General features: G+C 45.3%; 1 protein-coding gene across 1 annotated transcript in view; it reads right to left on the bottom strand.

Moving 5' to 3' along the window:
- Window positions 1-1,247: 1,247 nt before the first annotated feature.
- The window catches only part of arhgap15 (Rho GTPase activating protein 15), a 39,478-nt gene continuing 20,873 nt past the window's right edge, over window positions 1,248-19,852 (bottom strand). The window contains exons 10-13 of the mRNA XM_067256198.1: window positions 19,043-19,120; window positions 16,891-17,025; window positions 8,359-8,464; window positions 1,248-1,909 (exon numbers count right to left, since the gene is read on the bottom strand). Coding sequence (XP_067112299.1) covers window positions 1,726-1,909; window positions 8,359-8,464; window positions 16,891-17,025; window positions 19,043-19,120 — 503 coding nt within the window. The 3' untranslated portion in view covers window positions 1,248-1,725. The remainder of the gene's footprint in view (window positions 1,910-8,358; window positions 8,465-16,890; window positions 17,026-19,042; window positions 19,121-19,852) is intronic.

Genomic DNA, 19,852 nt, shown 5'->3' with positions numbered 1-19,852 from the left:
CCAAACAGTATATGCCCGTGTCCAGGGAGAGGTAACCAGTCTGGTCCCTGGAGACAGAAATAGCTCAAAGAGCACGGAGCCCTAACTTCAGTAGGAAGAGGGGGAGCTCAGAGAACACACGGCTCTTTACTGTGGTCTGGGAGGACAGGGTGGGAGAGAAGCAGCTGTGCTGATACTACTGATGGACAACACCTGTGTGAACGAGTGTGTGTGTGTGTCTGAGCGTAAGAGTAGTTTTAGGTGGGTTTGCATACTTCCGTTCATGTGTTCCGTGTTTTTGTATCTGTCTACTCTACATGTTTATGTGTGCGTGTAAGACATTTCCCTAACCTCTGATTAACAGGAGCGGGTGATAATTAGGCTCCACCCATCTCTTCAGCAGTGTGACTAACCGTCCAATTACATTGATTATCAGCTTTAACTCAAGCAGTGTGGCGATTCGGCAGCTCTTGTCCAATGCCTGCACTCCTCCTCTGTGATCTGAGCAGACAAGACTGGTGAAACACATTTGGCGGAGCCTGTCAGGAGGCTTGACCCACACGTTGGGCTGAGGGCAGACATTTAGGAGAACGAGTCTCATCATGGTGACCCACGGCCAGGATTAAACAACTCAAAGTGCCGAAATGTGACTTAGTGATCATCAGAAATGATCTGAACTTGATCATTACTTTGGGCCAAAATGGACCTTTAGATGAAACAATGAATCCAAAACAAAACTGAAATGACTGAATTGAACAGTGGCACATTAAACCATTACACACATGTAGATGAGGGTTAATATGGTTTAATTGCAGGCAGGCTTTGAGAAGCAACTAATGAAAACTGACAGAGACATCACACAGCTCTCCTGATCACCATTAGATTACTGAGACCCATTCCTCTCTCTCTTCTTCTTCCCTCTCCTGCTCTCTCTCTTTTTCCCAATGTATTTTTTCACTCTGAGATTGACTGTTTTATTTCAGGAGTAGATCCATTAGTTATGTTTCAATAATGGCTCGTCTGTCCTAGAAAATAATTGAAAGTAATCTGCTTTGCAGATTCGGCTGTGTGTGTGTATGTGTGTGTGGGTGTGTGTGTTTGTGTTTGAGTGTGGCCTCCAGAAACACTGCAGACAATGTTATAAGATGTTATAGAGTACACAATGGCAGTAGTTCTATCACAAACTTCAGTCCATTCAGAAATTAGATTCAGACCTCTTGACATAACTGAACCATTGTGAAAACCAAGAAAAAATCTTCAAACATGAACATTTTAGAGACTTATTTTTTATTATCAAAACAAAAACAAAATCATGAAACTGAAGTTTGTACACAGTTTGGTGCTCTTCTTAACAGTTGAATAATGACAAATGCTAATGGAATCATACACTCTCACACACATCTGCACGCGCGCACACACAGGCAGGAAAGGAATCATATCACTCTCAGAAAAGCACATAGTACTATAGCCTTCACTCTCTCTGAAAGTCAGGAATCCCAACCTGAGCACTGGGATGAAAGTATACCATGGATAAAAATGAAATATGGCGTGAATACATGCATTAAACACAATGTGCCATAAAAGAAAAACATATCAGTCATGAATAAATGACATATCATCTCTGAACACTGATAAAATACAACTATTGGCTTTACAGCCTATAAACTAGCTGTAAACTTGTATCTCAATACCACCTCCAGTCTGTGGAGGAAATCATCGGTGTGCGATAAACAAAAGGAGTCCATTTCATTTCCTGTCCAGACTGAAGATCTCCACACTCTCCATGAGGATAAACTCCACGATCTGGTTCTGGTACACCATGTTGAACGCCATGTTGCCACAGTCCAGTTCAGGCCACATCAGCGTAGGTCCGAACACGATGCTAATACCCTGGGTCGACATAAGATTTTTCACCGAGTATTCCAGGATTCTACCAGAAACAGGAAGTGGATGGTTGCGTTTGAGTTTGTTTACAGTCACATGAACTGGTTACATGCAATGAAGAGAACAATTGAATTTTTAGTAGGAGTAGTTAGTAGTTTTGCGATGATACTAGATGGAAAATTACATAAATAGCAAGACTGAAAATAGGAAGATAATATCACAATATTGTACACTAATTTGAGAAGTGAATAAGAAAGAACAGAAAAAAAAGTTTGGAAAATTAACAGATCCAAATGTGTTTGATGCTGTCTGTAGGCTTTTCAGCTGTTATGGCCTAGAGGTAGAAACTGTTTTTGTGTCAACTGGTACTGGTGGTCCTAGGAGACAGGAAACCTTGGCGAGCAGGAATTGTAATTCGGGGTCATGGTATGAATCTGAACAAAGACAACGAAACTAATTTCATTTTTAACTTCTGTTGGGCATCAATACTGACACGTTCTATTTGTTTGTCTTCAGATAAACTTCTCAACTAAACAAAGTCTCTGGATGTGGGCAAATCCTTTCCATGAAGATGATAAAAAATGTCTGAGGTGCATTGGAATATTTGACCAGACTATCAGCGAGGCAGGTTTTACATCTAAAAGGTAGAAAGATAGAAAGTACATCTTGTTTCAGTATTGGCAACATTGGGTATGGTTATCTTGATCTCAGCTTTAGGTACTCAAGCATCCAGGTTCAGTCACATCTGAAGGAGCTCTCTCCAAACCACATATTCAGTAACAGCAGTTTTCGCTGCGGAACACCCATTTACTTGGACTTATTTGAGAAGAAGTTATGAAGAACGGGGGTTCAGTGTGGGTATCCTGGAGACGACTAGGAAACCATACAAGTTTGGAAGGAAAAATACACACGCAACTGCTCTTAAAGACAGCCGCCCCCCCCCCCCTCTCCTACTACTGACTGAATATCTTCCTTCACAATGACCCACTGGAAATGTAATCCATTAGAATGTGAGGCCAAGGCTAGGGGGTGAGGCCAGGACGAATCAGAGGACAATGTCTTAGACTGAGGCTAGGGCCGAGGCTATGGATGAGACTGGGGCTAAGGCTAGGGCTAAGGCCAAGCTGAGGAACGCTGTGTGTCCCATGTGCAGCGTAGATGGTGATGGTGGTGGTGGTGGTGGGGGGAAGCGGAGTTGGATGCAGCTTTCTGACTGAGATGAGATGAGGTTTGGCTGGGGGACAGAGAAATGTGTGTGTGTGTGTGTGTGTGGGGGGGGGGGTGATACATTTACGGAAAAGAAAGAGAGAAAAAAGGGGAAGAAAGAATAAGTGAGGTGGAAAGCAGAAAGAGGAGGAGGAGCTGAACAGCATGGGAGGGCGAGAGAATAAGGAGAGGAGGAGGAAGAGAAGGAGGGAGGAGCAGGGGAAGAGAGGAGGAGGAGAAGGAGGAGGCTGCCCACAGGCTCCTGGGCCCGTTGTGGAGTGAGGCCTGGAACGGGATGGAAGGACTGTGGCGTGGGGCGTCTCTCCAAGCTGTCAGCGGGCTCTTGACGGAGCATTCTGAGGTGGGACTCAGTCCCTCCTCTGCCCAGAACCCTGGGCCTCTCAGAGCACAACAGTATCCAAAAGGTATTGTCAGGATGCCAGGCTGTTATGCAGCTCTGTGGCATCCCTAGCTGGTATTTTGGAAAGCAGAGTTGATGTTATCTATGGCTTACATGCCATAAAACAAAAAGCACAAAATACAATGAGAAAAATTGCTTTATGTCCCACACAGCAGCAGAGGAGACTGGTGCTTGACCGTAGCCCTGCTGGGAACTATCCCATGCTCCTCCGATACTTCTCCCTCTACGCTTGGTCCCATATGCAGGTACTCTTGACCATGACTTTTAGTCAGAAATGAATATCAAAAATATCTGAAGAGATATTTGAAGTATTATGGTCCTTCAGTTTAGAGCTTGAAAAGCATTTACCAGGTGTTTTTTTCAGGTGACACGTTAGTATTTGGAGTTGGAAGATTCAACGGGTTTTCAGAAATGGCATGTTAATGATACGCAGGCGTGAAAAGTTCAGAAATCAAGCTGTGTCTATCCCCAATACGAGTTATCTGCAGCATCGTTAATCATGTGTGATTGTCAACATCTTCCCCTGCCATATGTCATTATAATATCTTCTAAGCGTTTTACGTGCTGTGCATATTCCTTCACCTCATTAAAGACGGAGGGCACTGATGATGATGATACTCTCTGACAATCATTATGAATAATCGTCCTCACTTTGAGCGAGTCTTGGGAATGTCCCTGAAGATTGTGCTGTGGTGCTTTGCTGTCAGAGTTGAAAAGGAGGCATATAAACTGTAGAGTCCAGGGTAATAGCATTATTCTGACCTAAGATTAGGAAACATTACATCGTTTAACTGGAGGGAGTTTCCAGTTTCTTTCAGTCATATGCTTGCTCAGTAATCCATGTTCAGGGCTCATGGTTAGGCTCTGCAGGGCTACCTGAGAGGTCAGAGGTTGCGGTTAGGCTCAGCAGATCAAGGTTTAGCTGTCGCTGGGTGTCCCTGCTCCACTGTGTTCCTATCATGGGCACTGTCTCATCATTGCCCTTGCTTGAGAAGAGAGGCTGTCACACGTCCAGCTCATTTATGGTACACTGTGGTATGCTAACTGCAGGGTTGGTAGAGCAAAGGGGCTGGAGAAGTGCTGTAATGGATTCCAGACAAGGACTGGGATCCCAGGTGGGAGGGTACAGTAACTACAGGATGGGGATTCACTGGCAGACATTCATCAGCGTTACCAAGAAACAATTAAGATGCTTTAACTGTCACCACAGAAGCCCTGCCCTACCATAATCTGGCTATGGGATAAATGAACAATATAGACAAGATAATTATATTGTTTATGATTAATGCATATCAAGTACTAAGGTAATGTTTTAATAGGTGTTGACGTATTTTATCTTGCATAAGCAAGGCTGAACCTTAGGTGCTGTGTGTGTGTGTGTGTCTTTGCACATGTACATCTATTCATGTTTGCATTAGCGCCCACGTGTGTGTTGCATGTCTGCGTGACTGAGTATCTCAGGGTGTGTCTTTGAGAGCACTATGAGTGAAACCTTATTACAACGTGTACACACTATAATTTTCCATTTATGTCTGCAATTAACCTCAGTCACGCCCCTGGCCCCTGTGCATCACAGTAGCATGGCCGGCCCACTGCCAGGCTGCTAACCTCGTTAGCGAAGCACCATGATCTAAAGGTCTGGATTGCCATGCCTAATGGCCCACTAACGATCTCCAATAAGGAGAGTCAATTATTAAAGTCCTTCTACTGCACGTTCACAGGATAAATACATCACCTCGATTCTCAGGCTGATTCGGTAGCACTGTGACAACTAGCTAAGGGAGAAGTGTTGATCCGCCTACTGCTAGACTCTAACCATTCTCCCACTACTACTCCTACAGCTCCTACTCAACCTCCACAACCCTAACCTCCTTCCTGTTCCTTTCTCCTCCACCTACCTTCCCCATCAGTAACAACAGTAACCCTGGGCCACTTTCTAAATACCTTATGCACAAACAACATTTTGACTGTAATTGACTCTCATCAACACTCAAAATCCTAAATCTCCCAGGATGCCGTGCGTGAGGATGAGAGGCCTGCCTTCCCCCAGAGGAGGCCTCAGGGGAGTGGCTGATGATGTGATCCGACCAACCATTGATATCTCCCTCAGAAGGGAATGTGGTAATTAATTAGCATCTCATTTCTTCAGGGCGGGGGTATGACAGGAAATGGGAGCTGGACCATGATGGCGATGGCGTCTCCCCTCGCCTGGAAGGCTTCTGCTAATTGGGTCAGCATCATTGACTCCTTCAGGATCATGGGACTGATAACAAATTGAGGTGGGGAAGGAAGAGAGGAGGAGGAGAGGGAGGGATGTGGAGCCGGAGGAGGGAGGGGTAAGGGGAGGGAGAAAGGGGGGGAGGAGGGGGCGAGAGAGGGAGGGATATGGAGCCAGAGGAGGAGATGGGTTGGGGGGTGAGGATAAGGAGGGAGGGAGGGGTCGGTGATTGCTCGGGGGTTGAGGCAGTAAGTGTCACTCTCACAAAGTGAACGGACAGCGCCCACATCTGATCTGAACTAAGAATACCCCCAGACTACAAAACATACATACTGTACAATGAAGGGCCCGAAGTTTCCGGAGTGACTCATATTCTTACAGTTGACTGTGACGTATGGCATTGGGGGAGGCATGGGAGCCTGTTCCTCCTTGATATCCAGTGTGATTTATTAGCTGTAGATCTCAGGCCTGTGTGACGGCATCACGTCTACAAGGAGACTCTTCTCTCTGCGTTTCCTCGGCAGGAAGAGAGAGAAGACAGAAAACAGACAGCGAGCGCTGGAGGTTTCAGGGTTTGTGTGGTGGATGGCGGCCATGAGCTACACTGACAGCAACACTCGCAGAACGAGAAGGAAAAACGTTGAACATTGCTGAGTGGAGGTGCACGGCAGAGATCCTGGTCTCCCGGACCACATCATCACAATGCCAGTACACAGCTCCATATTGAAGCCAGATCCTGTGGATTTGGGAGAGAGGAAAAATGGAATTCCAGTTCTGAACAGGCAGAGAGGAAAGCCACAACAAAGGAGGGAAAACCTTCATAGAAACTCCCAGAGAACAGGCCATGCCAAGCACTGCCAAGCCCAGAGAGCAGAAATAAAACTTCGGGGTTACAATTAACATGGCAAAAACACTTTCCTTTTCTGATGTTGTTGAAATATTGCTTCATGCACTGTTGTAGAAGGCACACAAACACACATACACACAGAGCTAGACCCATACTAAGACTCACAAAGGCTCTCCAAATTGCCATTCAGTACTTATGTGGACATCCTTGATGGCCTACAGATTTTCCAGATCTCCAAATGATTTTTCTAGTCTCCGTCTTTCCATTACTCGGATCTAGCAAAAAAAAAACATTCTACAAGTTTGTCGTCCAATGGTACTTAACCCCACCCTACTGGTAGAGAAATGCAGAATAATACGTAAATAAATAAAAAAATCACACATGATCCCAATTTAGTGTGGTCTGGTGTGCAATTTAGATTAGGCATTATGCTATGCACCCAGCCCCTGAGAAACAGGAGACAGAGAAAAGGAGAGAGAAAAAGAGAGAGAGAGAGAGAGAGAGGGAGGGAGGGAGAGGGAGAGGGAGAGAGAGAGAGGACTGTGGGAGGATGGTACGAGAGCAGTGAACAAGAGCTAAACCACATCAGTGGGTCTGGGTGTGTCAGCCTGGGTCCTGGGTCTGCTCCCCAAGGGCCCCTTCCCCCGCTCCCTCACATGAGCAGCTCTGGCCTGGTTCAGTGGGGGGGGGGGGGGGGGGGGCTTACCCTGCGGTACAGGACAGACTTTGAGGCACTGCCGGGGATTTAGTCTGTACCCACAATGCCTTTCTGGGAGCGTGCGAGCAGAACAATGCGACAATGACTTCAGTAGGTTATTGACAGATTTTTATGGTGATATTATTCAGCAGGGTCTGCTGTCCTGGCTGGTTATATGGAGCTGGACTGCAGTGCTGAGGAGACTTGGAAGAAGAGGAGGTGGAGGAAGAAGGCGGTGGAGGAGGAGAAGAGAGAAGAAGTGGAGGAGGAAGAAGCGAAGGATGGAGAAGCATTAGACGCAGGGGATCATTCTCAGATACATTAAGTATTGACATTGTGCTGATGTGCTTAACTGTATAGAAGGTGTGTTTGCATAAGATACTCCGCAGAAAGACAGGAGGAGAAGAAGAGAGGACACAACAGAGAAGAGAGGAGGGGAGGGATTATATCTCAAGACAATTCTGGGAGATAGAGGGGCTTGGACTAATTGAGAGACCTGGCATTGGTAACAACACACACACACACACAGAACAGCCAAAGGGGGTATGTTGTTCCAGTTAGGGAGGAGCCTCATAAATCCAAAATGAGTCATTTGGCGTCCGGCGCAGGGTGGTAAATATGGCGACGGGCTGGGTGTGGGAGAGAACACCTCTCCTGGGAGTAGGGTTTAGCCATATGGCCTCTTTAGCCTGGCCAGCCCTCTCATGGTGGACAGGGGACAGACAACTTGCACACGCAGCACAGAGGCCCCCTGGGATCACGTACAGTAGTGTGGCCGCGAGGAAGAAGAGGGCGACCTCTCTGTACCCTTAACTCTTAGTTTGACCCCTCCGTCAGTCTCCCTGGCTCAGTGGTGGTCACCGCAACACAGAGATGCTCCAGGAGATGTGCAGCACAAGCTGATTTAGTATTCCATGTTGTGCTCGTCAATGTGACAGACTCAGCTTACTGGTTGGCTATTTTCATATTCAGGAGTCTGGAGGGAAGGGTACTATCTCACTAACAGCCTTTTTCCCCAAAACTTCCTCTGAGGTTGTAGGTCAATTGCAGTTGTGTTGTTGAGTACACATCTCATCCTGGGTGTGGAGTCGGTGTCTTTGACGTACCTATGCAGGTGTCTGAAGAGCAGTCTCATGGTCTCCTGGTTGGGCTTGGGGAGCTGCAGGACCAACTTCTTCAGGGCCTGCACCTTGGGCTTAAGCTCCTTGGTCTCTGTTTGGAGAGAAAGGTCAACATTTCAGTCGCACAGACACAACTAAACTTTGTAATTGAGTCACCAGCTAGCTGGAGCCCTCAGCACCACACTTTGTGCCCATGCAACCAGGAAGTGGCGTGCGAGAGAGCCATCCCTTAGAGTGTCAACATTAGGGTTCAGAGATGGATCACGTCCAAATGCAAATGCTTTTACCGCTCTCCTCTTCCAAGTGGAATTAGTGCAACTTTCTCTATTAATGGACGTTTATTACAGGAAGCAATTAGATGCTGTTGGTTGGATCTGTAACATGAGCTGTGATGACTGATCGAATAGATGCCTTAAGGGAGAATCCCACCCCCGTCCACCCCGCCCTGCCCTGTCCCCCCGCTCCAACTCTGGAGGCGCCAAATGGGCTCTAATGCAGAGGGAAGCCTGAGATATCATCCAGCTCTCTCATTGGGAGTTGAGGACCCTGCTTGACCCATGGCCTCTGGCTAACAGGAAGCATCCATCATAGTGTGACTGGTAAACACCTCTAAGGAATGGATTTCTTGGTCAAGATTGTGGATCGGGGCAGTAGAATACTGTTGGATAACAGGTACTGTAGGTTTTCTCCTCCAGATGAACCCTTTCAATTTAAGCTTTGATGAGACTTTGATTGTGGTCAACAACAGAAACACATTGCTTAGATAAGTCTGATAATCCTGGGCAGAAAATCCTCGATTTAGCCCTGATAGGGCCAGGGATGTGGGGTCAAATTTCTGTCTCTATCTGTCTTTCTTTTCCTCTTACAGCCCAAACTTCCAAACAACTTTGTTAATCTGACCAGATGTTTCATCCCTGTGAATCAACACCATTTAGGAACAGTTAGGTCAACACGTATGTATGTGAGTGTATTTGACAGAGTTTGTGTGTGTGGGTGTGTATTAGACAAAGTTTGTGTGAATGTGTGTGTGTGTGTGTAAGATTCTAGTGTTTGTCTGTTTGTGTGTGACTTTACAGTCAGTGTGTGTTTATTCTTGAAATCTAGGATGAAAGTAATAGCCCTTGATGAAAAACCAAAAACACGACGCTCAACCCCTGACAAGCAGACAGAAACTGTGACGCTTCGTAAAACAATCCACAACACACCAACACACTCCGTAACACACTCCAAAACACACCAACACACTCCCACCACACTCCATGACATCAAAGAGCTATGCGAGAGCCACGCCATCTGTTCAGACCTGCGACCTGTTCTCTCATCCTACATCCCACTGAAAGGCGCTAAACTTTTACTCATCCACATCCTGTCCTCAGTTTCCTGTCCCCCCCCCCCCCCCCCTCCGCACGGCGAGGCGCAGGTTAGGCAGCGTCAGCGTGAAGACAGTGTTCTCCTGATGGCAGGTTGTTAGCAGACACAGCCAGGACAATGTCTGTTGTGCCACTGAGGCTCCCCTTGAGCACGGCTCGAGCAGATGTCTGCGTGTACACCGAGCTGGCATGGGCACAGGTGGCAGATGCCTGCGTCGGGTGCCAACCCCCGCCAGTTGGGCACAGATGGACAAACACGTTCTGGGAGAGAGAGTAGGGCCCCTGACCTTCTGCTCTAGGTGAGCCTCTCTGGAATGTGTGGGAGCGCTTTCCTGCGTGTTAGGTGGCCTGTCACTCTCAGTCTGCTCCTCTCCTATTATCTCTCCTCTGCTCTCCTCTCCTATTTTGCCCTCTCCTCTTCTCCCCAGATAAATGTCCAGTACAGTGCAAAGTTTGAAGATCGTATTGTAAAGCTCTTCTTTTGGAAAGTGAGTGGAAATATGTAAGCAAGTGCTTGCTGATGCAAAACCAATCGATAGCCGTCAAGCTTTAAAATATTAAATGTAGTCTCCATTCCTGGCACAAAGGACATGATTCATTAATTACTTTGCCGTTGGTGTCTGACATATTGGAGATGCCCTCAGCTCACCATTGTGGACAGATGGCGGGGGCAGTGTCATTAATTTAGAGCAGGCAGAAAGGCTGTTAGTATTGTGGAAGCCGAATCTGCTGATTCACTCTGCTGAGCCTAAAACCTGGTGCTGGGGAGGGTGCACAGGGGCCTGTCATGTGTGGTTCATGGTTCACAAGTTGAACACAAAAAATGTAAAGAAAGCATACCTTCATTGCTTTAATTTCCAACATATGAACATGATTATCCTCAGACGAAAGAGTCAAATATTTATTTTTATATTTCATTGTTTTTTTCCCTTACAAATGAGATAGAGCAGCCTACATGTTATATATGTATGCATACATTAATGGATCAAGGAAAACATGCATGTAGATTCATCCAAAACCTCTAACATTCTCATGGCTTCAACATTGTTGATGATGGAGTACCTTTTTAAAGTGTTGCTGGCAACCCACTGAGGAGAGGTGAAGCATGAGTCATGTCAGTGAGTCCCAGACTGCAGCATTAGGGCCAGCTTTGGGGCACCTACCGGGGATTGAGTGATTTATGGCCTGTTATGACAAGAGGCCATTATAGCTCCCCATCGAGGTCGTACACAACAACACAACACCCATGGAATGGAGATGGAATCATGTTTGGCCAGTGTTGGTAAGATGAGGAGTGGTAGCCTGATCCTGGACAAACACCCAGACATGATTGACTTGAATGTGTTAGATTGACATGGCCACAGTCATGCCACTACGAAACATTACACACATCCAACATTCAATCCAAACATGTTGGGCTGACTAGGCCAGTTATTCACCTACTGTGTGCCTAAGCACTGTTTAAAAAGTCACATTTTAACCATTGAGTCTTTAAAGAATGAACCAGACAATAACTTGAATCTCCAGAGAGAAACGTGAAAACGTGTGTTCCCTCTCATATTCTAGTCGAACGTCTCTCTCTAAACCTGGAACACAAAATCTGTAATAAAAGTAATTAAAAGCTTTTTATTTTTTGGCATTCCGTTAAGTGTTTCCATCGGTGACACAGTGACTACATACACATCCCTGCACCCGCTATGGTGTGATTCTAATCCCATTACAAACAGTGGAACCTATTTTGTTTCAGGAGAGCTTGCTGTACAGCCCATCTCCAGGCTTAGTGTACTGGCTTCCCAAAGCCCCGTCAAGACAAATATTAGCAGAAAGCAAATAATCCTGCAGGTTGTGATTAAGATTTTAAATGGATCCCAATTGTGTGCTTTTGGTTAATGAATAACAAAGTCTTAGAGGAAGGCGCCTGTAATTTATTAAACATGAAAAGCTGCTTGATGAAATATAGAAAGTAGATATATTTTTGCATTTCAAACGATTTGCATGGCCAGCTTACTTGCATGCAAATGAGGAGAGTTTCAAAGAGTTATAAAAAAAGAAATGAACTAATAAGAATGATTAAATCCCTTGGTTTCACAGGAAAAAGGTGTCATCTCCATCAGACATAACAGAACTATTAGGGATTCAGCAAAGAAAATTATGAGTTTAATACCAACTGAGAACAACCCAACTGTACTCAAGTCAAGAATTGATTTAGTTTTTCATTCATATTTATGTAAGAGGTTTGCCCCACACCACCCGCTGCCAAGACAAACATAATTAATACTCATTATGGGATGGATCGTAAGTTAATAATCAATCTGGGAAAATAATGAGAGCATTACACTTGATAAGTTGACTAACATCAACAGAACAGCCAAAACAAGGCACCAAATATACACCCACAAAACTTAAAATCACAAACTTCTCTCTGTGACATGAGTGGAGGTGAGGACAGAGATATGTCCTACATTTTCCTCTTAGTTCTTTTTCTACCGGAATGATGATTATTAGCTAAAGTAGACCAGATCATAAATATGTGCAATTATTCATATGTAAATGACGGTTCTTTGAAGCTGTAGAAGTGGAGTGCTACCCAACATGACCTGGAGCTAGAGCTGGACTTTACCGTTTTCCAAGAAAATCTCAATAAAATATGCATCGGATGAGCTGACCCAATTGTGGACGAGCCCCACAGTGTGCTGGATATTGTCTTAATAACCAATTAGAAAAACTGTTCTGAAACACAGACGCAACGCTTTGAGTATTTGGAATTCAAGGTGTGTCCCATGTTTTTATCCTTCCCAAAGCCCAGATATGGAAGCTTACATTTAAAACCCTCCAAGGTAAAGAGGACATGCAACACCAACACAAAAAAGATTCCTTTGATTGCCTTGAAAAATAGTTTCCTGCTTTGATTCGGATTCTTTGCATCGTTACAGTGAATAAATAGGGAAGTGAAAATGGGCTAGCTAATGATGGGAGGGCCCTGGTGTAGAGGAGGTTGTGTTGCAGCTTCAGTTTGTGTTCTCGCCTGGGTGGCCCAGTTACAAACTCACATGACTCAATTTCCATGGTTACTGAGGGCAAAGACAAGGACCAAACAACTTGGGAAAATATGCCATTTTTTTCCTAATTAGCATTTTTGAATTAGCAAAGTAAAATATATTTTGCTCGGATGCTCGCCAGTTTGAATTTCTGGAAGCAAGACTGCAAACCACAATAGTAAGAGAGGTCAAATCTGTGTGTGTGTAAACAAAGAAACACATGCACTCCCAACACACACACACATACACAAACACACAGCCAAGTAACATATCTATCCATGTAAACACTTAACACATTCCCAAATCCAGCACTGTCCCAGCCCTCTACACCCCCCACCCCAATACCGATTTACACATTTGTTGGCAACACTTTCAACACTGCCCCAGTCAATGACCAAGCATCCTGTCTGCTGCCCGTGTTCAAACGCCATCTATGTCAACGCTCAAAACAGATAAAACTCAATTCATCAGTGTTTGCATTGATTCGCTGGGAACAAAAAGGCGTGCTTGTCTGTGAGACAGGTGGCTTGAGATTCCAGATCCCCCCGCTCTGATACTGGGGCCACATGAATAATAGATTGTGCTCTGTCGCTGCCAGGATCACGGCCTGCAAACACAGCTGCTGCTCTCTGCCTTCCAAGAATGAACAGCTTACAGGGAAGAGAAACAGGGCATGGGCCCCACCTGAGGATCTCTACCGGACTACCCAGAAGAGCCGGAGGGAGAGATGAAGGAGGGCTGGGGGGTGAGGGGGGGGGGGGGGGGGGGGAGTTGAGAGAGAAAGAGGGAGATAGGGCCGAGTGAAAAAAACAGCGGGAGAGATAGAAAGAGTGACAGAGAGATGGGAGAGAGAGTGAGAGAGTGTGTGTGTGTGGGGGGGCATCTGTTCACACAAAGTATAGAGGAAAGACAAGAGGGACTGGAAGAGGATAAGGGAGACTACACTTTATTGACTATGAAATTGTCTTCTAATAAGAAGACAAAGCCTTCACGAACAACATACAAGTAGATCAAAAACATTGTCCCAAGGAAAATGTGGCAATATTGTGGTAATACTAACAGACTACCCTGAGGATTAACTACCCTGCATCCTTTTATTCCCCAGCTCCGCGGAAGTTCCACTGAACACACACATATTGTTTATTTCAACCAGTCCCACGCTTCACACACTGCTGCCCCTTCATAATGACACACACTGCCAGTGGTGCTGCACTCCCACAGTAGGGTTTCTGGACCAGGGATTTCAATTAGGAACCCAGCGATGTGGAGCTTGTCTCATCATCAGGCCTCCTCCTGTTCAGAAGAAACACGGGCCCTCAGGATCCCTCACTAATGCAAGTCCCATTACAGGGGTCAGCCAAGATGGCCGCCACCAGGATGCTAATGACTCCTCTCCTCGTTAGCTTCTGTACCACCACCCGGAGAGACGCTATCAGGGTCCCAAGTAGGGGGGGGTGTTAGACATGCATGGGGTGAGGTATCAGACTGGTCTGTTCACCAACCACAGACCAGTTGAAACACGGTCACAGCCGTGGGCACAGACACTATTTTTCTATCGTGTTTCATCGATCTAAGCTACTGAGCTCAGAGAGCTTATCTTTGTGAAATATTCAACTTTGTTTTCTCAGGTGGCATGGGCAGGTGTTTGACGCATATGTTTGTTTTACATTTTTACTAATGGTGTTATATTTCACAAGATTTGGACCAATCCGAAACGATCAGCGTTGCATCTTACCCGATTATTAAACTTATCGCCTAGTAGCTGTAAGGCTGGGCGTCACCCTGCCCCAACCTCTCATATGCTCAAATCTGGAGTTGCTCGGGTCTCTGCTTGATCGCTCTCACACCTCATTGTGTAACTTACTGTCGCATTGCTAGCCATGTGTTGATAAGTAAGGGTCAAGATGTGGTCTGATTGGTTGTACTTGTGTATGAAGGGAATTGTGAAGCATTGTTCTGTGGATTCTTGATCTCCTGAGGGCTTCTCCTCAGCTCTGGCTTCTCGTACTCCTTCTCCTTGCTCGCCTCTTACTCTTTCTCTCTCTGATTAACAATAATCAAGGTACAGTAGGTAAGAGTTAAAACCTTCCTTTTGTAACATGTTTGCCTTGTAATTGATTTCATTCATTTGCAATGTTATTAAATATGTATTTCATTTAACCTTACTTTGACCATTCTTGATCTGATTTAACCCATAGAGTCAAATAACTGGAAGGTTTCTTTCATTTTTTCTCCTCGAGTGAGTTTTCTGGGAGTTTTTCCTTGTCTTCCTTTAGGTTGGTTGAGGGGCAGTTTTATGGGCGTATGTGAAGCCCTCTGTGACATGCTTGCGTGTAAAAAGGGCTATACAAATACATTTTGATTTGAAATAACTGCAATTTCCTATTGTCATAATTAGGTTAATGTTAATACACTGTTCAGTTTCTGCTCTTCCTTTAAACCGTAGGGTAATAGTTTTGGTTGTTTGTCCAATATTTAACCCCCTTACCCAGGTTTGCCGGCACATTTGTAGCTTATTTTATGTTTTTTTTTTTTTTTTTTGGGGGGGGGGAGAGTAAACAAGCATACTCAACTGTAATGCCTGTTAACATCTCTTTACCTCTACTCTAATCTTTCCAACCACTTTGTTTAGTCAAAATCAGTCCAGTCTCCTCCCTGCCTCGTCTGATCTTGGTACCAGGGCAACGGTGTGGCAGGTTAGGCTAATTACGACTCCTACTGCGAGCGGCTTCCTCCACGACTAATTAGTCGTCTAAACGCTGTCTGTGAATCTGCAGCTCATCTGATTAACTGGATGTAACCACCTTGAGCGCCTCTGGGTATTCTGGCCTACATTCCGAACGTGTAAATATTTATTGCCAAATTATGCCATCACCTTGGGATTGTTTGCAATCGTTTTTTTCCGGGGGGGTTTCTGAGAGAATATTTGGGCATCAGGGTGGTGCTAAATTGATAATAGATGACACTTTTTGTGATGTGACACAAATACTTTATATAAAAGGAGATGTAGGTCTGCTGTAAAATCTCCATGTATTGTAGCACTTGGGCAATGTACTGTAACCGTGTTCTTTTGTGACCTATGACCTCACTACTGGGAGAACTTAGTCCACCGTGATACACCCAAACTCATATTATTACACGGGCCAAGGAGGCCCAATTCATTGTTGGCCTCTCTTTCTCAATCTTCAGCTGAGGAGGGGGACCCAGGTAGCGTTTCAGCACTGAATGGCATTGTTTACACAAGGTTAGCACTGTGGCGTCAGTTGGTCTGCAGATATGACGAATCTGATAGGTGGCGTGATGGTGACTAGTTGAGAGACGGCTCGGTGGACACATGACTCACAGACAGGTCTGGTGACAACTTCTGTCTGGGCCTGCCAGGCCCTGCTCTAGACCTCTGCTCCGGGGAATTTCCCTGCAAGGACCAGGGGATTTCAGAGGTGAGAGAGGTGAGCTACCCCTCGCTGCTCAACAGCGCCCCCTCTTGACTGCACACAGAGAGAAGTGCCATGATCTGACAGACTGTACCTTTAGAGGCCCCATAGTTAAAGAGGTAAATGTTTCTTCTCAAAGATAACTCAACAGAGAAGCTTCCTTAAACACAGTGTTTCAGTCCCTTTCTGTTCTTTTTATACCAAGGGTGGTTTTTGACCATATCGATCTCTGCTCTGTTGTTCTGCAGACGATGGGAGCACATCACCGCCAGCATGTCGTGACTGAATTCTTAGTGGTCTCTCTCAGACTGTCTGAATGAAAAACATTTTTAGTCTTTAACCAAGCTGCCTCCAGGAAGCAAACAGAAGCACACATAGTAAACAGGATTACTTCTTATACACCACGAGGCAAAATGGACGTGTTACTTTGAGAAAACGAAGAATCGCCTGAATATTCTAGTGCTAAATCAGTGTTATTCTGACACATGGTATTTACATGAGGTTGTCATTGGGTTTGGTGGAGTTACAAAGATGGGGGAAACAGCCGGGATGGGGCCAGAACTCTGGAACAATGAGGGTTACTGCAAGGTGACTGGAAGCTGCGCCAGCATGGAGAGAAAAGAGTGTGACAGGAATGAAGGTGGTGATGGAGGAGGGCAGCTGGTGTCTACTCACTGATGGCCTCCACGAACTGGTCGAAAAATCGGAAGGGGAACAGAGGCTCTGGCAGCTCCCGGAAAAACATCTTGAGCGCCCCGGTGACGACGTGGATGTCCTCCCATTGGCTGTCGTCCAAGTCAAGCTCTTCCTCTGGGTTGACAGCAGGGGACAGGAGGGGAAGCAGAGGGAAACGCACAGCTTTTAATAGGGAGAATTAGCGCCGGGCTAATTACTATGCTAATGTTTACCTGCTAACAGTGGCACTCGCTTATTCGCTAACGAGGCTCGCGGCTACTCAAGAGGTCTGCCGCCACATGTTCTCAGTCGCGGTTTGAGGCATAAACACCCTCTGCTGAGATGATTCCATTTTAATAGAGCTGAGGATAGGAAGCACCCCTGGTAGTGACTCAGGCCGTCAGGTAGAGCAACGCAGCAGAGGCGCTGGGCACAGTGGGCCGGGGGAGGGGAGGCATGTGATCCACAGCCAGGCTGACTGGAGGCCTGGAGGTCCGCAGAGCGAGATGAGAGCGGGAAGCTATGCCACTCACATTACGCTGTGTTATGCTGGAAGTCAGCCATATTTCACCTACTGAGACAATTAGCCTTTATGTGATAATAACCATACAGTACCTAGGGGATCCTTCAAATAACTCATATGGAGACAATTTACTCGGAGGCCTGTTCTGAGGATCGGTAATGAGGTCTTTGTACTGGATGAGTTAAGTGAATGCTTTTATATCCTGTGTCCATTTATAAACTACAGGCAGTACCTTAAACAGTCATGTTTATACTTGGAAATGACTAACCCTAACCCTAAAGTAGAAGTATAATTTATCTACATAACTTTTCAGGGGTTTTCTCCACACACAAAAGCCCAGAGCTTGTCTAAATGAAATCTCAGCTTGTCTCTTCAGTGTTTCCACTCCACCCCTCTGTAGCCTGTGGTCTGTGTGGAGCACTCACATGCAACCCCACTTGGGGGGAATGTAAGCCTTGTCTGTTGGGAATGCACAACAAGTTCAACCCCGAACCTGCAACCTAAATCAAACCTAAACCCAACCAAGCAGTGGAGTTCGTGTTCTGCATAGCACATGTAATAGGCTATGTTAATAGGGTTATGCCCAGTATTTGTGGAAATGTGTCACCATTTTACGTAGTTGACCCTGAACCCCTCCTATACATACTTGGTACAGTCCAGTGTCTCTGTGATCGGCCATGTTGGGGGCTGACGGAACGGTACACATTCAGGACAAATGGGTGGGACAGAATGTAGGCACATGGTGGCAGAATGTCAGAATGCACGGAATGCGTACTATGTCGCTGGTGTCATTCCCCTCCGAAGCGGGTAATCATAGACCAAGCTATGAGCACAAGAGGACCACAAGGTACAAAATGATAGCGCAAAATGGATCAAAGGGGGTTCTGTCCTCCTGACAGGAAAATCCATTTTACTGTGCTAAGACAGGGTAGAGGTTGGGATTGTTCGCCATTACTCCTCCCTTACCAAGAGGAGACAAACACTCTCTTGTTGGCTAAAGAACTGCTCTGGGCACACCAGGAGACATGGGTTAATTCATACAAAGCAGAGGGTAGCAGTGGTTCAATGGAAGCATAAATTGCCCTTGCTGTCTCAAAGGGGGATTCTTCGTCATGGTGACGAAGAATCTATTCTAAAGGTACGGGAGCTTTGGTACAATGTGCTTCCTCTTGTACAGAAAGTCCTCGTTTGATGAGAGGAATGTCTCCTAAATTACTTTCAAGTCCAGATATCTTAGTTGGAGTAGACTGCAGACTTATGAATAATGGTAAGGAGAATTATGTGTTAATTTTGTGAATTATGCATCATTTCAACAGAACACTCAGAACAGACCAGCTGTGTCTATTAAGTACTCAGCTCCATATAATCACAAACATTGATTGTCAATAACATTTAAAAAAATCAGAGCTAATTCTGCCTTAATTCAAGTCTGTCTAGTGCCGTACTCGATAACAACATAATTTATCACATGGGGTCAGAAATGGCCAAAAGGATGAATATCCTGTAGCCAAAACTCCAGATTGGTGGGTGGATGGGGACTTGTTTACAGGGCATTTGTGTGTGTGTTGCATTTACATGTATGTAATTGCAGGAGATAACAGTTTAATGAAACAGTTGGAGGGAACTTACCTTGGTCAACCAAGAACCGGAGCTTCTGGATAGTTGCCAGATTACCACTAACTCTGTAAATACCATCGGCTTCCAAGCCTAGCAGAAACACACAACAAATGAAATAGATTGAATCACCCTTTAAAGCAAACCTAATAACACAAACATTTCCCCGTACTGCCTGCTAAATACACATACAGTATACTTTCACAAGACAGCACATGTAGTCAACCTAGTCTTCTTGTTTATTTTAAACTAAATATGAACATGTTTTGCAGTAGAATGGAGAACTGATATCAAGCCTGGTTTGAGGGTTTGAGTTGCGTGCCATATGGCATCGTTTCACAGTGAGATTTTGAGGACTACTTTGATTATAGAGTCGGTCTGCCACTCGGTGTTCCATCCAAGGACATGAGACAAGCCTGCCAAAGCAACTCAATAGCAGTTGACAGATTGTCATGTGCTTCATTGTCCTCATTTTTTTAAAGTGTACATTGTTATTTGGATTTTTTAATGAGAAGGTTTTGTATAGAAACTTTTATATTGCCATGCAATTTCTTGTGAAGAATCTATATATTCTTCACATGAAACTGCATATACTATCTATAACATAGAAGTTGACAGTTCTTAGAAGGAGAGATTTTTTAAATTACATTTAAAGTGTAAGATACCGTAAGTCTTTCTCTCTTCTCCGAATTACAAAACAGAGCATTTTGTAGGTACAGTAAATTTACCTCACCCCCATATCAACAGATCATCAGCCTAAATCTAAAGTGGAGAAGAAACCAGTGCGTTCCTTGCACGGGTATCATGGTTTCCTCTGCCATCTTT

The sequence above is a fragment of the Osmerus mordax genome, chromosome 2 (genome assembly GCF_038355195.1).
Source record: "Osmerus mordax isolate fOsmMor3 chromosome 2, fOsmMor3.pri, whole genome shotgun sequence".
NCBI classification, from domain to species: domain Eukaryota; kingdom Metazoa; phylum Chordata; class Actinopteri; order Osmeriformes; family Osmeridae; genus Osmerus; species Osmerus mordax.
The sequence above is the reverse complement of the archived record's forward strand: the minus strand, read 5'-3'. Positions and strand labels throughout refer to the sequence as shown.